The 23,674-nt window shown below is 59.3% G+C and overlaps 1 protein-coding gene across 1 annotated transcript in view; it reads left to right on the top strand.

The window, feature by feature from the left end:
- SARDH (sarcosine dehydrogenase) overlaps positions 1 to 20,416 on the top strand; it is a 63,430-nt gene extending 43,014 nt beyond the window's left edge. The window contains exons 19-23 of the mRNA XM_060153838.1: positions 2,043 to 2,136; positions 13,712 to 13,874; positions 14,447 to 14,615; positions 16,786 to 16,921; positions 19,093 to 20,416. Of these exons, the coding sequence (XP_060009821.1) occupies positions 2,043 to 2,136; positions 13,712 to 13,874; positions 14,447 to 14,615; positions 16,786 to 16,921; positions 19,093 to 19,218 (688 nt within the window). The 3' untranslated portion in view covers positions 19,219 to 20,416. The remainder of the gene's footprint in view (positions 1 to 2,042; positions 2,137 to 13,711; positions 13,875 to 14,446; positions 14,616 to 16,785; positions 16,922 to 19,092) is intronic.
- The last annotated feature ends 3,258 nt before the right edge of the window (positions 20,417 to 23,674 follow it).

Genomic DNA, 23,674 nt, shown 5'->3' with positions numbered 1-23,674 from the left:
TTCATTTGCACTGCGACCTTGGCCAGGGACTGGGCCATTTTTGGTTTGGTGGTGGGGGTGAGCGGACAGGGGAGGGAGGGGGTACCAGACAGACAGATCGAGGTGTGGCCCCGGGAGGACAGGCCAGCCTCTTCCAGCCTCATTAGAAGCTGCTCAAGGAGGGTGGCAAGTGACAGCTGCCAGGGCAGGAAGACAAGCTCTCCTCCTCCTGGTAACTTCTTAGCTTTCTCCCCCAAATTGTCCTCGCTCTTTCAAAAATAACCCAAAGCTTCTTGTATGAATAATAATGTTACCAGCACCGCTGACAAGGGCTAAACTTTCTGAGCTGTCAGGTGGAAAGCGTTCGGCGCGGCACCTGGACCGTGGGAGGTGCTGTATGACCTGCTGACCGATAGAACTTTCTGGAAACATTCCATAATTGGTGGTCCAGTACAGTAGCCACTAAGCTGTACGCGGCCACTGAGGCCTTGACATGTGGCCGTGAGACAGAATGTTTTACCTTAATTACCTTAAGCTCAAGAGGCCACACGTGACTGGGGAGACACGCGGGGAACAGTGATTGCCATTGTAGTTGTTGGTGCCACGGCGCTTGGCGTGTGCTTTCTGGTGGCTGCCCCCTCCCAAGGGCCCCGTGAGGCAGCATCGCTGCCCTCCTGGAGCGGATGAGGGGACCGAGGCGAGGCTGGGGTGGGAGTGAGTGAAGGAAGCAGGACCTGAACCTGCTCTCTGACTGGAGCCGGTGCCCTTTGGTGCTACCCGCTGCCCCTTGGAAGAGGCACGGCCTCCTGCACCCCGACCCGTGCTTGACAGACCTGCCTGCCCAGCTTGGTGCCCGAGCTGGGGCACCCGTGGCACTGCTAAGGCCACGCCGGCCCCGGGTGGCAGCTCCAGCCTCCTTCCTCCTTCCCCTGCTGGGAAGACCAGGGAGCAGCCCTGGCCCCATCCGCCCAGGGCCGCGGAGAGGATGGGCTTCTTAAGGACTGGGTGTGGGTTCTCCGGGGGCTGGCGCCACGTGGGCGCCAGGGTGTTACATAAGGATCTTGACACAGTGCAGCACGCTGGGCACCTCGGGCAGGCGTGGGCGGGCAGCTCCCGGCACCGTGGGGCTGGGGATTCGCCTCAGACGTGTTTCTGGGCACTGGCTGGGACCCCTGCGAGGCAGAAATGGTGGGGCTGTCTCCTGCCAATGGGGAGCTGGCCCTGCAGTGCAAAGCCAGCCCATTTTCAATCAGCCCTATTTACCAGTTGTCCTCTCTGTGCCAGGCATAGGGGCCCTGTTGGCACAGAGCTCCTGGTTCAGTGGGGGCAAGTATCAATACAACCAGTGTAAGAGGTACCCTGGCAGGAGACATATCAGGGCTGTGAGCTCAGACCGGGGGCAGTGTGTGTGTGTGGGGGGCGGGAACCTGACCCAGACTCAGGGAATCAGGGAGGCCTTCTTGTAGGAGGTGACGGGTGCACCAAACCTGAAGGTAACAAAACTTTAAACTGGGGCCGGGGCACCCGGTGGAAACATGCAGGGGAGCAAGAGTCAACTAAGTCCCGGAGGGAGGCAAGGGGCACGGTGCCCAGGAACTGAAGGTTTCCACGGACACCGAGAGGGCTCAGGTAACCCATCCAGCATGAGAGCCAGACTGCCGGGCCAGCAGGGCAGGGGGGCTGAGGAGGGCGGGCCCTGCCCTCGGGAGCCTGTGGCATGAGGGGCGTTAGCTGGCTAGATGACTGCCCCAGGCCTTGGTTCCCCCATCTGAGAAAGGAGAGCTTGTGAGCGCCCATCTCTGAGTCGTGTCTCTGCCCAGGGCTTGGTTGTTCCTGTCACTGCTCTGATGAAGGTGCCTTTCTTATCTGACTGGATTTGGGGTGCGTCTCCCTCTTGTTTGTTTTATTAATAACATGTTTGTTGGCGGTCTGCCCCGTGAGGACTGGGCCCCATCCTCCTCACTGCTGTGTCCCCAGTGCGTCTCCAGCCAGGCCACACACCCAGGAGGGCTGGGCAGGTGTTTGTTGACCGACTGACTGACCGACCTTGCTCTCGCTCACAGCCGGGCCATTCTCCAGGAAGTGCTCGATGCAGACCTGAGCGATGAGGCCTTCCCGCTGTTCACTCACAAGCTGGTGAGAGCCGCCGGGCACCTGGTAGGTACCACCTGGCCGCGGTCCCCTGGGCTGTAGGGGGCAGCAGCTGCAAGGGAACAAACCCGGGGCTTGGGAGTCGTGTGCCCTTGGGCACGTCTGTGGACCTCCCTGGACCCTGGTTCCCTACTGTGAAGTGGGGACCACATGTCCTGCCCACAGGCTGTTAGGGCCTCAGACGAGGAACGGGGGTCAAAGTCAGGTATCGCCTGTGGCCCCCACCCGGTGTCTGGCGCACGCTGAGGGGCTCAGTCCCAAGCTTCTGCCAGGGACTTGCCACCTGTGAAGCCGCCCCCAGTGTCCGCTCCTCAGAGGCAAGGGCACGCCCTCCCAGATCAGGGCATTTCCTGCGCCTCCCTGGAGATGACAGCGCTGGGGACAGCCAAGCAATTACGCTGCTCCGGAGGTCTGCGTGTCCTGAGGAGGCGGCCTGTCCTCTGGAGTGTTCCCCCTTCCCAGCCCCCGGCACTGCGGGAGAGGGGAGGGGCCGCTCGGGGTGCACCGCCAGGCCCCAGGGAGCAGCCCCTGCCCTTCCCCCAGCTCCAGAAGGCCAGGTCCCAGGACAGGAAGCTTCTGAGACTGTGGACAGTATCAGGGCCGCAGCGGACTGAATGTCCTCAGAGACCCTGGGGCCGGGGTCCCGGGTCCAGCTCTGGTCAGGCCCTACTCCTGGGCCGTGGTGTCCTTTTAGGAAAATGAGCATCGTGTTCTCCACCCTGACCTCCCGAGGGCAAGGTGAGGAGAAGGCGGTCAAGGTGACCTCAGCCGCTGTCACCCGAGGGCTCGCGAGGCGCCAGGCACAAAGCATGTGACTCACGAGTACTTAGTGCTTAACACTCACGACAGTGTGGAAGGTTCTAGCAAGGGCTTCTCGGCCTCAGCACTGTCGGTGACGTTTCGGAACAGATACTCTGGCGGGGCAGGGGGCGCATCCAGGTCATCGCAGTGTGTGGAGCCGCGTGCCTGGCCTCACCCACCTGACGCCAGGAGCACCCCCAGATGTGACAACCAAAACTGTGTCCAGACGTGGCCACGCGTCCCCAGAGGCAGCACTGCCGTGGCAGGGGAAGAGGGGGTGGGGCAGGGGAGGAGGTGCTGCTCTGTGATTGCCCTGTTAGCAGGTGTGCAGTCACAGCCAGGTGCGTTGAACGAGGTCGTACAGCAGCTCCCGACGTAGGAAATGTTACCCCCAGCACGGATGTTTCCCTGAATTGAGCTCAGAGAAGTTGGATGGACTGCCCAGGCCCGCCCCCAGCTAATGAAACATAAAAAGCGCACGAATATGTCAGTAACACGGAGGTGGCCTTAAGGAGGGGGTGGGTGGACAGACAGCCGGATTCAGGGGCACTTCCCCCTCTTCTACTTCCTTCGTGTTCATCTGGGGGGTTTGGGGGGGAAAGTGCTAAGGGATGTTTGTGATCCTGGCCTGCAGAGGGGCTGGAGGTCAGAGGAATCTGGGTCCCGTTAGCAAGTAAACAATGTTTCAATGACATCAGAAATGAGGCTGCCAGGAGAAACTAGATAAAAGCAGCTCTGCAGAGCCGAGGAGCGCTGGCCCGGCTCTGGTCTGCCTTCCCTCTCTGGAGGCTGTGCTGGGGGGCAGGAAACTGGGGATGTCTCTGTCTAGCTTGCTTCCTGCCTGCTTGGTACAAAGCTGCCTGCCGGGACCAGAGAGGGCGTGCGTTTTGAGGGAATGGCACAGCTCCACCCCAGGCCACAGTGGCGTCTGGCCCGCCCCGACTGCAGCCCTGGCCCTCTCGGCCCCCGTGGGGTCCATGCAGCGCCCAGCCCTGTCTGGGGTGGCGTCCTGACTTGTGAAGTGGGAGGGGGAGCTGGGAGCTTGGCGCTGGCTCAGCCTGTGTGTGGTTCCGGGGTTTGTGTGGGAGAAGACCAGGTGGGAGCGCTTCCCCTGCCAGCCAAGGGTCGCTGCAGCGAGGCACCTGGGCCTTAGTCTTGGACAACGGGCTGCAATGGGGGCCGGCCCTTCCCGGCCCTGGCTGCCGCCCCAGGCCTGGCCCGCGGCCGTCTGGCTGCACCTTGGCCTCCAGGAACCGGGCTGGGCCGGGGCTCTGGCCGGTGGAAGCAGAGGTCAGACTCCAGGATGAACTCCTGCGTGGGGTAACAGGCACAGGTCGGGGGCCACGGGGTGGGATACATGGGGTGCCGGACATACACAGGCTGCTTCTCTCCACTGCCTCCTCTGGAACCGGCTTTACTGGTTTAGTCAAAAGCACCTTACTGCTCGTTTCTCTGTTTCCAACCACAGTACACAGTGTGCAGGGCCTGGGTGCAGACCTCACCGCTGACATGACCCCTTTGGGCGTGACCCTTGACCTCTCTGAGGCTTCCCTTTCTCACCTGCCACAGAGTCTGGCTGAAGAGTTGATGGGTGGTTTCACTATAAATAGGGAATATTAGTAAAATAAGAACAAACAAAAACCCCTCTAATTCCACCAGAGAGAAAGCCAAGGTTGACAGTGTACTTCCTTCCATCTTCTCTCCCTAATCTCTGCCTGTAAATTTTAAAACAGAAGCAAGATCATCCCATGTATATAGTTTGCACGTTCGGCCTTTTTCTCTTACTAAGTTGCTGTGATCGTTTTCCTGTTCCTTGAAATACTGCCTGAGAACCACTCTGAACGTCGGGTCATCCTCTCCGCTGAGCAGGACATGTGGTTGGGCTGCTTTTTCTCCTTGGAATAACCTGTGATGGGCTTTCCTCGATGGTGGGCCTTTTATGACTCTGATTATTGACCTATGACACAGAACCCAGAGTCAGAGGCGTCCCAGGGACGTGGTCCCAGCCTTCCTGGCCGTTCAGCAGTCATTTGGTATTTTCTGTCCCCGAGGCCTTTGGGGCAGGGTCGGGGAGAAGCACAGAGCTGTCCAAGGCCAGTCGCTACCTGAGGGATTTGGCCCGTGGGCTCATACATGGCCAATCTGGATGCCCAGCTGAGTTCCAGCATCCCTTCCAAACTGAAGGCTCTATCCCAGTGCCGAGCTCCCCAACACTCTCCCTAGAATTAATTCTGGACATGTTGGCTAGGAGCCTGCCAGGTCAGGGCTCTGGGCTGGAAGACACGGGCCTGGCCCTCCACAGGCTCATAGCCTAGTTGAGGTTGGGGGAAGGGAAGGACGCTGCAGCCCTAGCCCAGCCTGCGTCGGAGCGAGGGCCTGGGTGGTGAGAGGAGCCGCCGCTGCTCAGCAGCTGACGTGGGGGTGAAGAGGAAGACGTGCGCAGGGGGACTCCAGTCCTGCCTTGGCGACCGCGCCTTCTCCCGAGGGCCCCAAGGCTAGGCTGTTCCTCCTTTGTGTCAGTGTTACGGTTTTTGCCGACCTCACAGTGACCCAAGACACAAGTTCCCAGACGGTCCAGGCCAGGGGCACAAAGGCCTTCCCATCCACTGGCCGGCGAGAGGGATGGGGAAGTCAGCGGCCAGCAGGACTTGGGCCATGGGACCTGCGGCTGGCCACCGCCCTGGCCCCCACCCGAAGTGGCCTCACAGGCAGGCGGGGAGGTGGGAACCGGGTCAGCCCGGGATCCGGGGGTCCGGGAGCGCCATCACCTCAGCGCCCAGCAGAGCTGAGGGCCAGCAGGCCTGGCTTCTGGTCCTGCCCCGGCCTCTGTGGGACCACCTCTCTGGGTCTCAGTTTCCCCATCTGTAGCACAAAGTTTAGACAATGACCAAAATCTTTTCTGGCCCGTCCTGTAAGTCTGTCCAGATATCCTGCATGCTCTCTGGATCCAGGGGGAATTTCATATTCTCCTAAATAATGTCATCATGTGTTGACACCGGTTCCGTCAATGTTGCGATGCTGGGCCCGGAGCTCGGGGCCAAGCCTTTATGGGAGATAATTGGCTGCCAGCCAACCAGATGCAGGAGAGGAATATGTGTGTCTGAGTCATCGGGAAGGCCTCCGGGTCACAAGGGATACGCGGAATGGTGAGGGTCAGAGCCCAGAACCACAGATCCTGCCCGAGGGTGGGTGAGCAGGACCCCGCCGCCGCCCACAGTGACCCACGCTCACGGCTAACGCGTGGGTGGGCGGCCGTGGCTGAGCGGTGCCTCCAGCCGAGCGGTGCCGTTGTTTTGCGATAATTCTGCGATGCCTGGACCAGCCCCAGGCTTGCAAGATCCTTGCATTCCTAGAGGAAGAACAGAGGGCGGGAGCTGTCCCCTGGGCAGCCAGCTGACCGGATGTCCTCAAGGCCAGTGAGGTTCCCAGTGAAAGCCTGCTCCTGGCCTGGTTCCCAGGGGAGGCGCGGTGTCTCCCTGACTCAACCAAGGACGGGGACCCCTTCTGAAAGCATAAGGTGCTGGGCTAGAAGCTCATCTTTAGACAAGGTGATCAAGCGATTTTTTCCTGAAAATTAATTGTAGGTCAAAAGGAAATTGAATTTCTTTTCCTGACTGTGTGTGTCCTTGCTGTGACACCATTCAGATTCAATTAGTCTGGGATGGAACATTCTCCCACCCCCACGCGTTGTATGGACAGAGGCGAGATGCCCATACCTTCACAGGGCCTGTGTTTGCCAACTGGGTTTTAGCCGTCGCCTAAAAAGTCGCTTTGCACATCTTGTGCAAATTCACCTCTGTCCTAGAGAGCCGGGGGTGGTGTGTAGCTGAGAGACATGGTGGCCAAGGCCACTATTCAGGGGTGTCCCGTGGGGGGCAGTGACAGCTTCTTGCCATGAAAGTATAAGGACAAGATGTGGCTGGAATGAGGTTGGGTGGCTTAGAGGGACTCCCAGGAGTGTGCTTCAGAGATTCTGGAAGCTCCTCCAGGGCAGAACCCCGTCCTTTCTCTGCAAGGATGTTCTGATCGTGCGGCCCCTGCCGTTGTCTGTAGGTGCAGACGGGGCCTTTCTGGGGGTGGGCCATAGCGTTTACCACCTGCTTGGAATCTGTGGCTCTTTTTTTGATCCTCTGAGACGGCCAAGTTTGTGAAGTGTGGTTGGAGCATCACACCTTTTATTTATTCTGAATCCTTGAAAATTGGTTTCCAATCACCATCCCCCCCATCACCATCACCACCACCACCACCACCATCACCACCGTCACCATCACCACCACTACCACCATCACCAGCATCACCATCACCACCATCACCACCGTCACCATCACCACCACCATCACCGTCACCATCACCACCATCACCACCAGCACCACCACCACCACCACCATCACCACCATCACCATCACCACCATCACCAGCATCACCATCACCACCACCATCATTATCACCATCACCACCGTCACCATCACCACCACCACCACCATCACCAGCATCACCATCACCACCACCATCATCATTATCACCATCACCACCGTCACCATCACCACCACCATCACCATCACCACCGTCACCATCACCACCACCATCACCATCACCACCATCACCACCACCACCACCACCACCACCACTACCACTATCACCACCATCACCACCATCATCATCACTGCCACCACCACCACTTCCACCACCACCATACTGCCATCAACCTTGCTACCACAAACATCATCCCCACCAACCACTACCATTACCACTATCTTTACCACCACCATTACCTTCACCTCCACCGTCACCAGAACTACCAGCACCACCGTAAACTAGCCTTCTGGTCCAGACTCCTAGGAGAGATTGCGCACCCCCACTGCAGGATGTTTTTGGAATCAAGGGTGTCTTGGGATGTCCAGAGGATTTGAAAAATGAAGATCCTTTCAACCTCCTGCCACCTGGCTTCTTCCCTCTCCTGTGGATTCAGGGCTCTGGGCCCCTTCAGGGGCTGCACATCCTCTGATCCCTGCCTATACCCTGCCTCGGGAGCCCCTGAGACCCTCACTTATTTAAGGGGTGACTGAGTTTGGACGACGTGCCCGGTGAGTCGGGGTGCCGGTACACACCCAAACTCCCCGGAAACAGGTGAAATCACCACGAGCTAATGTGATTGGAGAGAGCTTGGGCCCGTGTCTGTGGGCACATCTGCTCAAGCCTTCCTGCGGTGTCTGCCCAGAGAGGCTACTCCAGGCTTGTTCTGATGCTGCCCGTGGCCAAACATCCCACAGGAGTGACATAGGCTCTCCTGCCTGGGGCACTCGTGTGGCCTTTATCCGAGCTGGGGTGGGCACCTAGCGCTACCCTGATTTCCGTCCTCCCCACGGAGAGCTGGCAGGAAGTTCACTGGTGCACCAAACATGGAACCAAGCCCCCAAATCCATTTTACTGAAACCTGAACATATTCCCTCCCCACAAAAATATTCCAGTGAGTCAGTCGAGGGCAGGGAGGGAGGATCTTATGGTGTCGACTGCTTGCTCTGACTTACTAGCTGTGAGTCCTCCGAGCGTCTTGGGAAGTGCTCCTACCAGCTCGTGAGAGCTGAGGGTTAAATCTGTAGGAAAATTAGCAAGGGGTGGTTAAACCATTGTTAGCTTGAAATCCGCTGTAGCAGGAGTATTTATACCACAGGAAGTGGTAAATGCTACAGAACAGCCCCCTGCCCCCCAAGAGTTGATTGTTGAACATTTTCCAGGACATCACTGGGCCTTGAGCAAGTGGCTTGACCTCCCTGAGCCCCAGTTTCCTTATCTGTAAAATGGGCACGCCAGCGGCACCCACCTCTCCGAGTAGCCAGCCTCCTGCCTGGGGCTCTATAGTGACAGCTTTGTTGACTGCTCCCATGGGCCCTAGGGGCTCTATTATCGGCCAGGATTTGCAGAAGCAGACTCAGGGATGTCAGTCGCCAGGGATGCAACGGTTGTGACTCATACTTAAACCTAGTAGCTATGTGGCGCCCAAGCCCACGCTCTCAGCCACTCTGGTGCCTGCATGGCTGGGTGGCTGGCCCTCGCCTGCCCTGCGTCAGGTGGGAGTGCCGGGAGGACCAGGCAGCATCCTGAGTACTGTGGAGGGTCCAGAGCTTGGGGGCGGGCGTGCCAGGGCCCCACGGGATGTTTGAGCACAGGTGTTTGTGGACTGGGTAGCTAGGAGCTTCGTCTGGCTGGGCTGGCCATCTGTGTCTGGGGCAGGTGACCCCGGGTGGGACCACAGACATTACTGACCACGCACTGTGTGCAGAGCCCCGGGTTGGGGCTCAGAGGCATCTCGTGACTCGCGTTCCGGATTCCAGCCTTGTCCTTACGGGGCGGGTAAGCCCTAAGCCTGCTGCAGCCCAGGCTGATAGGGACACTCTCGGCCTCAGGAGGGGAGAACTCCCCCACACCACGCCCTGCTGACCATCTCACTGCCACCCTAGTGGCCTGAATGAAACATGTGATGGGCAGAGCGGAGAATCCTCTCACCCTTGGGGACCCGTAGCATCCCGCAGAACTTTCTACAGGGCCCCACATGTCCTGGTGGAGGGGTCTGAAACCCAGAACCTTCCAAAAGGAGAGGGTCCTTGAGCCAATTTGGAATGAAGAAGCACTGCATAGAAGTAATGACGTTCACCCAGGTGTTTGGGGCTTGGCGGGTCTGCCTCCCCACCCCAGCAGGATCTCTTCTCACTCAGGGGTCCTCTAGCGTCTCCGTTCCACAGCCCAGGAGTCTGAGCCTCCCAGGGGGCCCAGTTGGCAGGTGGCTCTTGCTGGCTTTAGAAGCAATTCCTTCCTCTGTGGGCCAGCCGGCCAGAAGCACACTGGCCACTGCAAAGATGGGCACTGGCCAAGCCCTGTTGATTCCTGAGTGGTCACCCCAGCTGGGCCAAGCAGAAAAGGGCATTGCTCCCAGCAGGGCCTCACACGAGGTCCCGTTCCAGCGTTTATTTGCAGAGCTAAGTTTGTCTGATGATAACAGAATGCTTGTTGCCCGGGACGCACATGACCAGACCGACTCCTTCTCTACCCCTCAGTTCTTTTGCATATGTACCCAGAAGTGGGATTGCTGGACATATGGTAGTTCTATTTTTAATTTTTTGAGGAATCACCATACTGTTTTTCCTAACAGTTACACTATTTTGCATTCCCCCCAACTGTGCCCAAGGGTTCCAATTCCTTCACATTCTCGCCAACACTGATTATTTTCTGTGTTTTCTTTTAAATAGGAACCATGCTAATGGGTCTGAAATCATATTTCATCGTGGTTTTCATTTACATTCCCTAATGTTTAGTGACATTGCCCATCTTTTCATATGCTTGTTGGCCATTCGTATATCATCTTTGTGAAATGTCTATTCACGTTCTTAATTCGTTTCTTAATCAGGTTGTTTTTGTTGAGTTGTAGGAGCTCTTTATATAGTCCGGATAGTAACCCTTTATCGGATACATGATTTGTAAATGTTTTCTCCCATTCTGTAGGTTGCCTTCTCACTGTTGGTTGTGTCCTTTGATGCACAGAAATGTTTACATTTGCTGGAGTCCCATTTAATTATTTTTGCTTTTTGTTGCCTGTGCTTTTGGTATCATATTCGAGAAATCACCACCAAGTCCAGTGTCACGAAGTTTTCCTCTGTGTTTTCTTCTAGGGCTTTTACAGTCGGAGGCGTCACATTTAGGTCTTTAATCCAGTTTGAGTTAATGTTTATATATGGTGTAAGATAAGGTTCAGTTTTTCCATCACTGTTTGTTGAAGAGACTGTCCTTTCCCCACGGAACAGTCTTGGATCCCTTGTTAAGGGTCACGGGGCATTTACATGAGGGTTTATTTCTGGGCTGTCTTTTCTGTTCCGTTGATTTGTTTGTCTGATTTTATGCTGTACCATGCTGTTTTGATGTGGTAGCTTTGTAATAACTTCTGAAAGCAGGAAGTGAGTCCTTCAGCCTTGTTCTTTTCCAAGATTGTTGGCTATTTGAAGTCACCCATATGACTGTTAGGGTGAATTTTTCTATTTCAGCAAAAAAATGCCACTGGGATTTTGATAGAGATTGTATTGAATCTGTAGATCGTTTGGGTAGCATTGATATCTTGAGGACACGAGATGTCTTTCCATTTATTTGTGTAATGAAAGAACTTTCATTTCTTTAGGCAATGTTTTATAGTTCTCAGCGTGCAAGTCTTTCACCACCGTAGTTAGGTTTCTTCCTAGGGATTTTATTTTTTTGGATGTGTTTGTAAACAGATAGTTTTCTAATTCCCTGTTTAGATTGTCCATTGTTAGGGTATAGAAAGGCAGCCAGTTTTGCATGTTGATTTTATATCCTGCAACCTTGCTGACTTGGTTTGTCGGTTCTGACAGTATCGGGGGAGTCTTTGGGGTCTGAAAAGGGTTTAAACAAAACCTGCTTTAAGGCCCTTCCTGATGGCCTTCCACAATTCTGTGGCCCTGTCCACTGCCCATGGTTCCCAGAGCAGTGTGGGGCTGTTTTGAAGGGGAGTTTGCCTCAGTTTGGGGATTGCTTCCTAAAGTCCATCCAAGCCCACGTTGACCGTCAGATGACTGTGTATCAGGCACCAGCTTCCCATGAACTTGATGCTCACCCCATTTATCAGATGGGGGCACTGAGGCTGGGAGAGGCAGCCCGTGGGTCTGGCTGACCCTGAGCTCCTGTTCCAGACGTCCTTATTTTCGGCCCTTCCCTTCAGTACGTGTCCTCTCTCAGAAGAAATGAGACCTCCCCCAACTCCACTGTTTCAGTGGAGGAAAAAACACAAGATGTCTCAAGAACCAATGATGCTGGCAACTTAGAAAGTCACCTAGGAATCCCCAAACCCTTCCCCTCACTTTGCCAGAAAGCAGAGCTCTGTCCATCTGTGCCTGTTTTCCCCCTTCACTCAAGAAGTATTAATTCAGCCCGTCTGTGTGCTGGGGTATGATGGAGACCAGCCAGCTTCCTGGCCTCGCCGGGCTCCTGGGAGCTGGGGAAGGGGCTGGGGGCAGCTCCATCCCACCCGTGAATTCATTCAAGAGCCTGACTTAACTGGGGGGCTGTATGTCCGATAAGACCGGCGATCCTGAGGCCGTGAATGGGTGAGCTTTAAAAATGATTTTTTCCTGTTCAAAATGAGATTGGCTTTGAGCCCTGAGCTCCTCCGTGGGCTGTCTAAAATTAGAAGCCCGTTGACAAGGCAGGGGAGCAGCGAAATGTCAACAGTACATTTTCTGTGTCAATTTTGAGTTTTTTGAGAGGCCCGGACAAATGGCAACTCAGGGCAAATTTGTGCTGTTTCAAAAGCTTCCCGAATCCAGCCCCTCGGTGGTGGTGTGACTGAAGTGTCAGAGTTATAAGGTGCTGGTTCCGTGGTCGGCAGAGTGGCCCCCGCTCTCCTTCTGCTCAGGTATTATCCTGGCAGGAGCTGCACTGGGCAGCCCTCGGGGCTCAGAGCAGTAATGGGATCAGGTCCTCCGTCTCCATGAGCTCTGTGACTTGCTGCACCCTCCCTATCCCTTTTGTGAGCTGGACAGTCCCACGCTTGGGCCTTGCACACGGGGACGCTGAGGGTTCAAGTATTTGCCCGAAGGCTGGAGGCGGCCGCCAGGTGCTGGATGTGTAAGTGACGAGCCCCCAAACCAGCCGTGCAGGAAAAGTCAGGCTTCCTAAGACAGACAGAGCCAGGCCCCTGACCCCGCTTATGGACAAGGAAATCGAGGTCAAAGGGAGGCCAAGAGGCTTGCCCGAGTCACTGCGACGACTGAACGGTGGCCCCCAAAAGAGACGTCCACGTCCCCACCCTGGACCTGGGAATGGGGCCTTGGAAATAGGGTCTCTGCAGTTGTGATTAAGGCAGCGGATCTCAGGATGAGACCATCCTGGCTCAGGGTGGAGCTCATCCCAACGGCAAGTGTCCTGCTGGAGACGAGGAGACACAGACGCAGAGGAGAGTGAGCCAGAGGTCGGGATGACGCAGCCAGGAGCACCTGGGGCCTCCAGAGGGAGCGTGGCCCTGCCCACACCTTGCTTTTGGGCTTCGGGCCGCAGAACTGGGAGAGAGCACACGTCTGTGGTTTTAAGTCCCCGGGTTTGTAGTCATTGGTTACAGAGGCCCAAGGGCATCCCTACGGTCACTTAGGAGAAGAGCTGTGGCCCGGGAACCACATGTCCACTTTCTCCCACCCCCAACGACGACACCCCTTCCTTTTAAAGATTTCCAGGGACTTCCCTGGTGGCGCAGTGGTTAAGAATCCGCCTGCCAATGCAGGGGACACGGGTTCGAGCCCTGGTCCGGGCAGATCCCACATGCCACGGAACAACTAAGCCCATGGGCCTCAGCTACTGAGACTGTGCTCTAGAGCCTGCAAGCTACAACTACTGAGCCCGCGTGCCACAACTACTGAAGCCCGCACGCCTAGAGCCTGTGCTCCCCAACAAGAGAAGCCACCGCAATGAGAAGCCCGTGCACCACAACGAAGAGTAGCCTCCACTCGCCACAAGAGAAAGCCCGCGCGCAGCAATGAGGACCCAAGGCAGCCAAAAATCAATCAATCAATCAATAAACTTATTAAACAACAACAAAAAACATTTCCAGAGTGCCCCTGAGGACTCTCCTCGGGACCCCCCATTTCTTGGGGCCAGAGGCCGTGGCCTGGGCCCAGGGCCGGCTAATAATGGTGACGGTAGGAAGTGTCCACCAGTAAGTGGTGGCTGGACCTTGACCTCAGTCGTCTGACCCTGGCCCACGTCTAAGCTGTGACTTGTCCCCCAGGTCCGGGCCATGAGGCTGTCCTTCGTTGGGGAGCTGGGCTGGGAGCTGCACATCCCGAGGTCGTCCTGCCTGCCCGTGTACCAGGCTGTGATGGCAGCGGGGGCCACGCACGGCCTCGTCAATGCCGGGTACCGGGCCATCGACTCCCTGAGCATCGAGAAAGGTGTGTGCAGGGTTTGGACACCACGGTGGGCTGCCTGAGCCACGTTCACTGGAGGCAGAGAGGCTGTTACCCCCACCTCTGGCCCCATGATCCTTCCAGCCCCACTGTGCTCCCCCTTCCCCCAACCTTTGCTATCTCCCCAAACCCCCTTTGCTGTCCACGAACCGGGTCCTCCATGCAGGCCCGGGGGTGGTGCTGGCATCTCTTGACACCAGCACTCTTGAGGGGAGGGGCGCTCTCCCAGGTAGGGGCGGGCGGGGGCCAGAGCTGGATTTGGACGTAGCGCCAAGTTTCCCGGAGAGAGCTGGAGGACATCGGAACGGGAAGGGGCCCTCAGTGCTGCCCCTTCACAGCCCCCTCCCCAGGGCCCCCAGCCTGACGGCACAGGTGCCGCAGCGCTGATGGGGGCTCGTCCAGGGGACCCACTACGATCGAGGATGCCCCCCGCCCCGGGAGGCCCAGGTCACGGAGTTTCTAGGGTGGGCATGTGGGCTGGGGCAGGGGCCCACGTGCGTCTCACGAAGGGCTTGTGTCTGCCTCTGCCGGCGCTGACCCCGTCGTCTCCCACCCAGGCTACCGGCACTGGCATGCCGACCTGCGGCCCGATGACAGCCCCCTGGAAGCGGGTTTGGCCTTCGCCTGCAAACTCAAGTCCGCCATCCCCTTCCTGGGGCGCGAGGCCCTGGAGAAGCAGCGGGCCAAGGGCCTCTGCCGGCGCCTGGTGGGCTTCACCGTGGACGAGTGAGTACCCCTGGGGCCGGGGCTGCCAGAGGTGACTGCCGCAGACAAGCAGGCTTCGGGGTTCCTCCTCTCGAGCCGCCTGGTGTGACGCTCCCCACAGGCCAGGCACCCTCTCCCAGAACTCCCACCGCAGCCCCGTTACAGGTGAGAAGGCTGGGTCCGTGCCGGGCCTGACTCCGAAGCCAGCGCTGCAAACTCAGATCCCGCCAGGGCCGGGCAGGGTGCAAACCAGGCCCGGGGCCAGTGCTGGTCAGCAGGGAGTGAAGAGGGTCGCGCTCGTCAGACGCAGATTTGATTTGATTTTGGCCACGCCATGCACCAGCAGTGTCTTAATTCCCCAACCAGGGCTTGAACCCACGCCCGCGGCAGTGAACGTGCAGAGGCCTTACCACTGGACCGCCAGGGAATTCCCTCAAACACAGATTTTAAAAGTGAAAGGCCCTGCCAACCCCAGCCAGCTCTGTGGGAGGCGCCAGACCAAGGGCCTCGAGCTGGCTGCCCGTCACGGTGCTGCCACGTCCCACTGTGTCCTCCCTAGAGCCCCCCACAGCCCGGGAGGGGGGACCGTGGAGGGAAGGGCCGGGCTGGGGCCACCAGCCCCACTTACAGGTGGAGACCATGGGGGCCAAGGGACAGCGTGGCTCTCGCCCGGGCACGAGCCCTGTGCAGGGGCCTGATCCCTTCTCCCCCACCTCCCCCGGGGCAGCTTCTGAGCGTGTCGCCCTTACGTGCTCGGAGCTGAGCCCACATTGTCCCTGGGTCCGGGCTGCTGGCCCTGGAAGGCATAGATGGCGTGACACGGCGTCTGAGTAGCAGCCGTCTCCAGGGCGGCGGGCGTCTCTGGGCTTCGTCGATTTGGAGCTGACAGCCAGCCGTCCAGGGTGCCACTTCTCCCAGATTTGGAACCTTCAAAGCAAGTGTTGAGAGTGCCCAGGGGAGGGGGGCGGAGAGAGAGCAGAGCTGGGGGCCGTCACCGTCCTACGGCTTCTCCCTGGGCCCCCATCAGGCCGCCTCTCCGCTTGATTCCTTGTCCGTCTCCGGGGGAGCAGCTCAGCTCTGCTTTGGGGTGCAGGTAGAGCAGGGGTCCGCCGAGGCCTTCTGCCGCCTGGCCCTCCAGGAAGCGCCCACAACTTCAGACGGCACCGGCCACAGCCTGGCTCTCCCCGCTCGGGGGTTCCCTGCCGGGCTGCAGATTCCACCCAGTGCCGTGGCCTGGCCGGTCCCAGGCCTGAGGAGAGACCCAGCCTGGGCGCCGGCTGGGGAGTCACAGAGAACTCCCGCTGCATTTGCTCTGGGGCCCTGGGCGAGGCAGGTGGCCTCTCTGAGGCTGTTCCCTCCCATGGACGTGGCGCCCCGGTAGGACTGGGTGAGACCAAAGGAGACAAGAACGTGCTTACAAAGCCTCCTTCCGTCCCACCCTCATCCACTGGACCCGTGGGGCCCAGGCCTTTTCCTCCTGGTCTCTGAACTGGGCGGGCCCTGTGCAGGCTCTTTTCCTCAGTGTAGGGTTCACCCAGTTCCAGTCACCGTAACTGGGCCCAGCTGTGCCCCACTCGCCTCCGGGCGTGGTCCTCACACCCGCCCCGGGGACCCCCGGGGCCACGTGGTGCTCGCTGCCTCCCCAGGGCCCAGCACAGCCCTCGCAGGCGCGATGCACAGGAGGGGCACGTCTGCCAAGATCTGCACCAGACGATCCGGTGTTGGCGTTTCTGTGACTGTAGTTTAATCTTTGTTTTCTATTTTGAATTTTCAAAACTTTTACAGCGAGCATTGTACCTTACGTGTAATACAGAAAATCACTTTTAATAGACGATGCAGCACGCTGTAGAAAAGGAGACCCATCAGAGTAAAACAAGTCGTACGACAGTTTTAAACTGATCTGAAGTCAAATCCCAAGGTGGGCCTCTTCCAAACCTGTGGGGCCTGTCCCTAGAGACACGGAAGTCAGATCCTGGTTTTGGTGTTTTCTGTTCATTCATTTATTTGCTCGGAGCCTGTGCCGTGGCATCCCCGGGGCCCAGGCGCCGGGCACGGGGGCTCATAGCAGACCAGCCCCGCAGCGTGGAGCCCGTGGTCTGGCGGGCGCGGCTCCTCTCTCCTCGACCAGGCAAAGCGCAGGAGTTTCCCCTCTGGGGGCTCTGGGGTCCCAGCCGTCTATTGCTTCTTCCAGGAAAGTGCCCATGTTCGGCCTGGAGGCCATCTGGAGAAACGGCCAGGTGGTGGGCCACGTCCGGAGAGCCGACTTTGGGTTCACCATCGACAAGACCCTGGCCTACGGCTACATCCGGGACCCCAACGGCGGGCCGGTGAGTCCAACTCCCCAGCACTGCCACCGGGAGCCCCAGGTCCTCTCAGGCTCCGCACCAGCACCCCTGCCCACCGCCTCGAGTGTGCCGGGCGTGCGGGGACCAGAGCACAGTGAGGTGACTGACTGATGGGGCTGTGTCCCTGGGCAGAGTCGGAGCTCTTTCCGTGTTTTCTCTCCAAAAGAATCTGATTTTGGGAGCTCCAAGCTTCTCCTGGTCAGGAAGAGGCTCTGGGCCAGGCTAACGCCCGCTGCTCCCTAGAGCTTGAGACCCCGCGTGCGTGCAGACGGTTGTGTGCACACACGTCCGTGTACACGCGCGTATACCCGCATGTGCGCACACGCACTGACACACGTGCGCACAGACACGCACGCACACAGGCACATTTGGGAAACTTGGCAAATGAGACAGAGGGGCAGCTTGTTCCGCGTGGAGAAAATCTAAACATTTTGCCCAAACAATCATTTGTAAACCCAGATAACCCCCCACCGAGCATGGATGCCGCCGTCCACACTGGCAGGGGAGTGAGGGCAGAGCGAGGGCCCTTAGAGGGCCTCCAGGGGTCTGAGCTCCAGGTTGGGGGAGGCACCTGGAAGCAGCAGCATGGAGGGGGCAGGAGGAGTGAGTCAGACCAGCCCTGGCAGAGGCGCAAGGGCGGGCCAGGCCCGATGGCAGGCCCAAGGGGGAAGGGGCCGGGCTGCGGTGCTGTCTGAGGAGGCTGCATCCGCAGTGGGCTGGGAGGCTCAGGACACAGGCTCGGCCTCAGTAGCTTTGGCGCTCTGCCCTGGACTGGCCTGGCGACCTTGGACAAGGGCGTCTCTCTGGGCCTCGGTTTCCTCATCTGTAAAATGGGGACAGATTATTCCCACCTGCCTCACAGGGCTGTCTACAGATCTCTGCTCTAAGTGGAGCCTTAATGAGCTCCACTTATTGCCGTGGGGTTGCCATGGCTAGTGATGACGTTTTGCGGTGACAAAGGACCTTCTGACATCCCAGATATGGAGCCCTGGGTCCCAGCAGAAGCCCCGTGTCCATTTGCCCCATGCAAGGGTAGGGGTGGGTGCAGGCCTAGTCACCTCTTCTTTCAAAGAACAATAATTCTTGCTTTTTCTGCTTGGTCAGGTTGGGTTTCTAATTAACGTGACCGAGGAAGGAAGCTTATACCTACCCAGACAGGGGGCCCAGGATACCCGGGTTTGACCAGTGCAGGGCCAGGGCCGGCTCAGGCTGGCTTGTAAGAGCCGACTGTCTCCACCTCTTCCCAACCCCGCCATCAGGGATGTCCAGTGTGTTTATACCATGGAAATGGGCAAACGCCACCATCAGGCCTCCCCGATTCCCCAACCCCTTCCCCTCCCTCGAGAGCTGGTTGTTAAACATTTACCAGCACAGCAGCGGGATAACCAAGACTCATTTGTAAAATAGGAAAACTGCCCTTGAAAGGAAAGGCTCTGGACCTGGGGGCAGAATTGGTGGCCTCCGGGGTGTTTATTAGCAAGGACTACGCCCCAGCGCTGGGCAAGCCCGTCCTTCAGACGTCTGAAGGCACCAGTGGTCTCTGCCACCTGCCTCTGGGCCCAGTGGGGGCAGCGTGGAGCTTTGAGCCCGGCCAGTGCCCACCACGGCTCAGAAGCCTGGTCTAGAAGCCGCTTCATTCCAACACCGCAGTCACGTAAAAAGCCTCGTCTCTTTGGGGTACTTTTTCCATCCAGCCCTGAGCTGCCGAGAGGTCATTTAACAGCCCGAGCAGAGCCCCTCCGTGAGGCCCGGCCCTGGGTGTATTCTCTGCACCCGGAGAACAGGATCCTGCGCCGGGCCAGCCCACTCTGCCTCTGCCCGCCACTGCCCTGCGTGTCCAGGCCGTGCTCCGGTTCCCAGGAACCTGCAGTTCCAGGGCGGAGGGGTGCTGCCCCGCGGGAGAGATCTCGCTGACTGCCAGACCTCGGCTCTGCTGGACCCCAGGTGCTCAGGTCCAACTCGGGGGCACGGGGACACGGAATCTACCTGCTCAGGGCAGTTCCTCGGCTCAGGGAGGACCCTCAGCACAGCGATGGGTTTGCCCGCAGGGGGGGCGTGAGGCCGAGACAGCTGGCCCCGTCCCGAGGCAGGTAGCGTGAGCCCAGCACCCACTGGGTAACGAGTGACCAAGGTCCCTCCTCTTCTGCTACTAGGTCTCGCTGGACTTTGTGAAGAGTGGAGAGTACGCCCTGGAGAGGATGGGGGTGACCTACCCGGCCCAGGCTCACCTCAAGTCTCCCTTCGATCCCGACAACAAGAGGATGAAAGGGATCTACTGAGGGGAGGGGAGCAGGGCCTCAGCCGATCCGGAGGTCGGAGGACCCTGGCCAGAACTTGGGCTCCCCCTGCCCTCAGTCGAGGCCTGCGAACCATCCCCCCCCAAACAGATGCAAACTGAGAGGGTGGAAAGAGGACCCAGAAGGCCCGTGCTGTGGTCACTGACCAAAGGGTGGTCTCGAGTCCACCCACACCCTAAAAAAGCCGCCCATAACCCCTTAGGCTCAGGGACCATGTCTGTAGCCCTTGAGAGCTTCTGAGAAGCGCTTAGGAAGCACTCGATAAGGCCCGTGTCAAAGCAGGGAGGCAGGGAGCTTTACCCTGGGTTCCTAGCCTTGACTGGAAGGCTGCCCAGAGCAGCCTCGGAGAGGTGTAAGGTGTGTCTGGAACTGGCGATTGATTAGTACTGTCTGCCTCAGGCGCAGTAGGGAAGGCAGAGAGCGCGCATGCCAGACTGGCCCGGTCCCTGAGGTCAAGGTTAGCAGAATGGTCTGGTTCCCAGATCCCAGGAAGGGTGGGGGGTGGATCAGACAGCAAGCGCTTCCTGCCTTGAGCCTCCTGAGAGTCCCCAGCCCTGAAAGCGGCGCCAGCAGCAGGGGTGGGAGGGGTCTCAGATCAGCACCCGCCCTCCCCTGTGCAGAAGCTCCCTCTCCTGGCTTGGTTTCCCCGAGAGCCCCTCGCTCTCTAGGTCTGGAGAGGAAGGCATGCTGCTGGGTGAGAACCTGGCAGACTCCTCCTGCCTGGGTGGGTGCCTCCTGTCCTTACTCTTTGATTAGGACTGAGCTCTCGTCCCGGTCTCCCACTCTTCCGGCCCCCTGGGGATGGGCCCCGCACAGGCCCTTGAAAGGGGGTGAGTCCCCTGCTCCCTTCGTGGGGCTTCCAGACCTGTCCTCCGTGCCTCTGGAGGAGCCCTGCCTCCCTGCCGGGATGGGGGCCAGCCCAGGGCCCAGGCGGCTGCCACAAAGCGGCACCACGCGGCTGTGCCCCAGCGAGCCCGGCCCCGAGGGGAGCAGGCGTGGCAGGTGCTCGGGGACAGGAGAGACACGGCTCCCGCAGACACAGGCGGGAAGCCACGCGGTGCCGGAGGTGCAGGCAGTCCCCGGAGGGCCCAGGCTGCCTTCAGAGGCGCACACACCACTCAGCCCCACTGCAGACGGGGCCGGAACAGGTCAGGCTAATAAAGCCAAGGCCATGGGAAGACGTTTGGGTTTCGGGTGACCTTTGTAGAGAGAATCTGGCCCCCTCGCCAGACCGCAAGCTGGTGGGCGGGGACCTCTGTCTTTCCCAAGCCTCAGGCAAAGGAACGCCTGCAGCCCCCCCAACCCTGCTCACAGACGGGCCTGGGGAACTCCGAGTGGACCCCGTAGGGCCAGCGGAGGAGAGGGGGGTAGCTGGCTTCCCAGATGGCCTGGGCTGCTTCCCCGGGCCCTGTGGTTTGGCCGTGGACCTCTGTTCGGGGCCTGTGCACGTGTTCATTCCACAGCCGTCCTTGGGGGGAGTTCTTGGACGAGGGAGGTCAGGCCCAGGTTCCAGCCCGACTCCTTCCCCAGGGGTTGAACCCAGAAACACAACCGTTCGCTCTCGCCCTCCCTGTTTGTGTTTGTTCCTCTGCTGGGGAGAAATAGCTCCGGCCCCTCTGCAAAGGGCACTGGGTCGCCGACACGAGAGAGGCTGTCATGGGCCACCCCCCAGCTCACCTGCTTGATCCCGCAGCTCCGGAAGGTCTAGGCCACGGGCTGGCCCTCAGCAGGCTGGCTGCCCGGTCGCTTAGGGCTAGAACACATCACCCTCCCCTCGGAGCCAGTGACCTCAGCCCGTCCTTCCTAATCCCATTCCGGACACACCCTGTTGCGTCTATTTTGGAAGGCTTTTCTGGACAGAATGAGCACTGTGGCCCTCACCGTGGCCCTGAGTACTGAGCTTGGCTGGACACAGGAGAAGGGTCCCCCCCCACGCCCCCGCGCCCTCAGACTCAACCTGCGTGCGGCTCCAGGCGTGCCGGGAGCTCTGAGCCTCCTGCAGGGGCCCGGGACGGTGAAGGCCCCGACTCTCTCACTAGCTCCTGTCTGTCAGCCTGGCAGGTTGTTAGGGACCACAGGGGCCCCAGACCCCTGCACCCAGCAAGGGCATTTGCATCAGAGCCACTGGCACCCTGCCTCTGGTCTTTGCGTGGCTGGCGGGAACGAGGTGCCCCTGTCCTCAGTGAGGACCAAGGGCCCTGGCAGTGGAATCCCCAGGCAACTCGCAGCCTGCTCGATTCCCAGACACCTCATATACACGGAGCTGGCGTGGGGCCCACCTCCCTCCAGAAGAGCTGGTAAGAGGGGCAACAAAAGCATTCGGCAAAGGAGAGGAGCTGGGGATACATTTGAGTGATTGTGGACGACGAGCCCGTCATGTGCTAAGGTCCTGGGGTGAGCCTGACCTGCCACGTGGCCTGGGCCGTGTTTACCCATCCGGGCTTCAGCCACCCCATCTGCAAGGGGGCGGTGGGGGCACAGCCCCTGGGCTCCCTCGCCCTGCCTCCGCTTGAGGACACCCTAGTGGAGCTTCTGCCTGCCGCGGACCCTCCCTGCCCGACAGAAGCACCATCTGGCCTGGATGGGCCAAGCGCTCAGCTCATCCCCACCCCGTGGAACAAAGCGCTTCCCTTGGGCGGCCAGAACCACCTGCCCAGGTCACTGCTGGAGAGGAAGGTACTGAGCCATCTGGCTCGGGGTCGCGCAGAGTGAGCTTGAAGAGGGTCCACCAGGCGGAATCCCTGGGACCCTGGCGAGACCCTCACTCCTCCCAGGGTCCTTGCCCCACTACACGAGCGGGAGACAGTGGGGCATGCAGTGGGCCGTGGGGAGGCGTGGACGCTGTGGCCGGGAGGGGCCTCGCTGAGCATGGCCACGGGGCTGGGTGCAGTCGCCAGGGACGCCAGGCGGCCTTTCAGGGGGCCTGCCGATTTTCCTCACCTGACAGCCACTCCAGGGGCTCAGGGGCCCGTGGCAGTGCTGGAAGGCCTCAGACCACCCCCAGCATGAGCTGGTCCTGGTTCTGCCTTTGTTCCCTCTCAGCTTTATTCTTCAGTCTCCCCAGTTTAAAGGCTCATCGCTCAAGGCCCCCGCTGCAAACACGCTAACCCCCGAAACGCTGCACCTAGGGGTCTGTGGGCCAGGCCGGGCCTGGGGGTGACTGCCCCTCGGCCGCCCACACGGGGCTCCGCCTGGGCCGCCCCTCCCCTCTCCCGTGAGGTCTCCAGGCATCTCCTAGGAACTGCCTCCGTGGACCCTAAATAACTGTCTCCTCTCGCCTCCCCGCTCCTGCCGCCCCCCACCCCTCCTCTCACCTCCAGAGGAGGAAGGGGCAGGATGGAAGCCCTGGGCAAAGCTTTGGTTTCTGACCGGGGAGGGGACAGAGGGCGAAGGTCCCCACACATAGGCAAAGGAAGGCCTCCTGGGCCATGATGTCAGCACAGGGGGAGGGCTTCCTGGGGTCTAGTCTAGAATCTCCTGCTGAAGGCTCCTCAAGTCCTTATTAGGAACCTGCCACAAACACAGAAGTTTCTGGCCTGGGATTCGTGGGACACAGTGGGCTGCCTTCCACCCAAGAACCTCTTGAAAATGCAGGGAAATGTGGAGTGTATGCTTGAGGGTGGGTGAGGGTGGGGGCGCTAGACAGACGGGAGAAAATAGAGCCGTGCGTGTCCCCGGGAGACCCTGCGTGGTTTTCAGGGCATTTTGGAAGGGTCGGAGGGGGACGAAACGGGGGTTCTTTGCAATAACGAGAAGCTTTGTTTTTCGCTGCAATGGAGCAGAGGACAGTAGGAGCCCCCAGGAGCCCCTGGACTCTCTTTCTCCGTCTGCACCACAGGATGGGTGGCTGGGGGCCAGGGACGGTTGGGGGACTCGAAGCATCCCCACTGGGCTTTTGGAGGCCTGTCAGTGGTCATAATGCAGGAAGCTGCTAATGCTTTGCACTGGGGCTAAGGGGCTGGACCTTCCGAAGCAGGAGGGACCATCCTTAGCCTGGGAGACTGGTCCTGCCCCAAATGCCTCCGTGGACAATTCCTGCACCCCTGCGGTGGTCCAGCTGCTCTGTCCGGAGCCGGGCCCGTCAAGAGGGTTGCTGGGATGTGAGGATGCACGTGGCTCCCAGCCCAGGCAGCTCAGCTAAGCTGGTGCTGTCTGGGACCCGGCCGTGGTGCAGCGCAGCCCTGTGGAGCTTTCCACGTTGATGGAAATGCTCTATACCTGGGCTGCGCGTACAGTAGCCATGGCCACACGTGGCTATCGAGTGTTTGAAATGTGGCCGGTGTGACTGAGAACCCAAATGTTTATATCATTTTAATTCATTTAAAATTAAGCTGAAACAGCCACGTGAGCTTAATGGCCACCGGGCAATATAGCCCTGGAGCCTCCCGGGACCGGCTCAGGCAGGCACACCTGCTCCCGTGGGAGCCTGCAGCCTGGG

This window comes from Lagenorhynchus albirostris, chromosome 7 (assembly GCF_949774975.1).
Source record: "Lagenorhynchus albirostris chromosome 7, mLagAlb1.1, whole genome shotgun sequence".
Lineage (NCBI taxonomy): Eukaryota > Metazoa > Chordata > Mammalia > Artiodactyla > Delphinidae > Lagenorhynchus > Lagenorhynchus albirostris.
The sequence above is the reverse complement of the archived record's forward strand: the minus strand, read 5'-3'. Positions and strand labels throughout refer to the sequence as shown.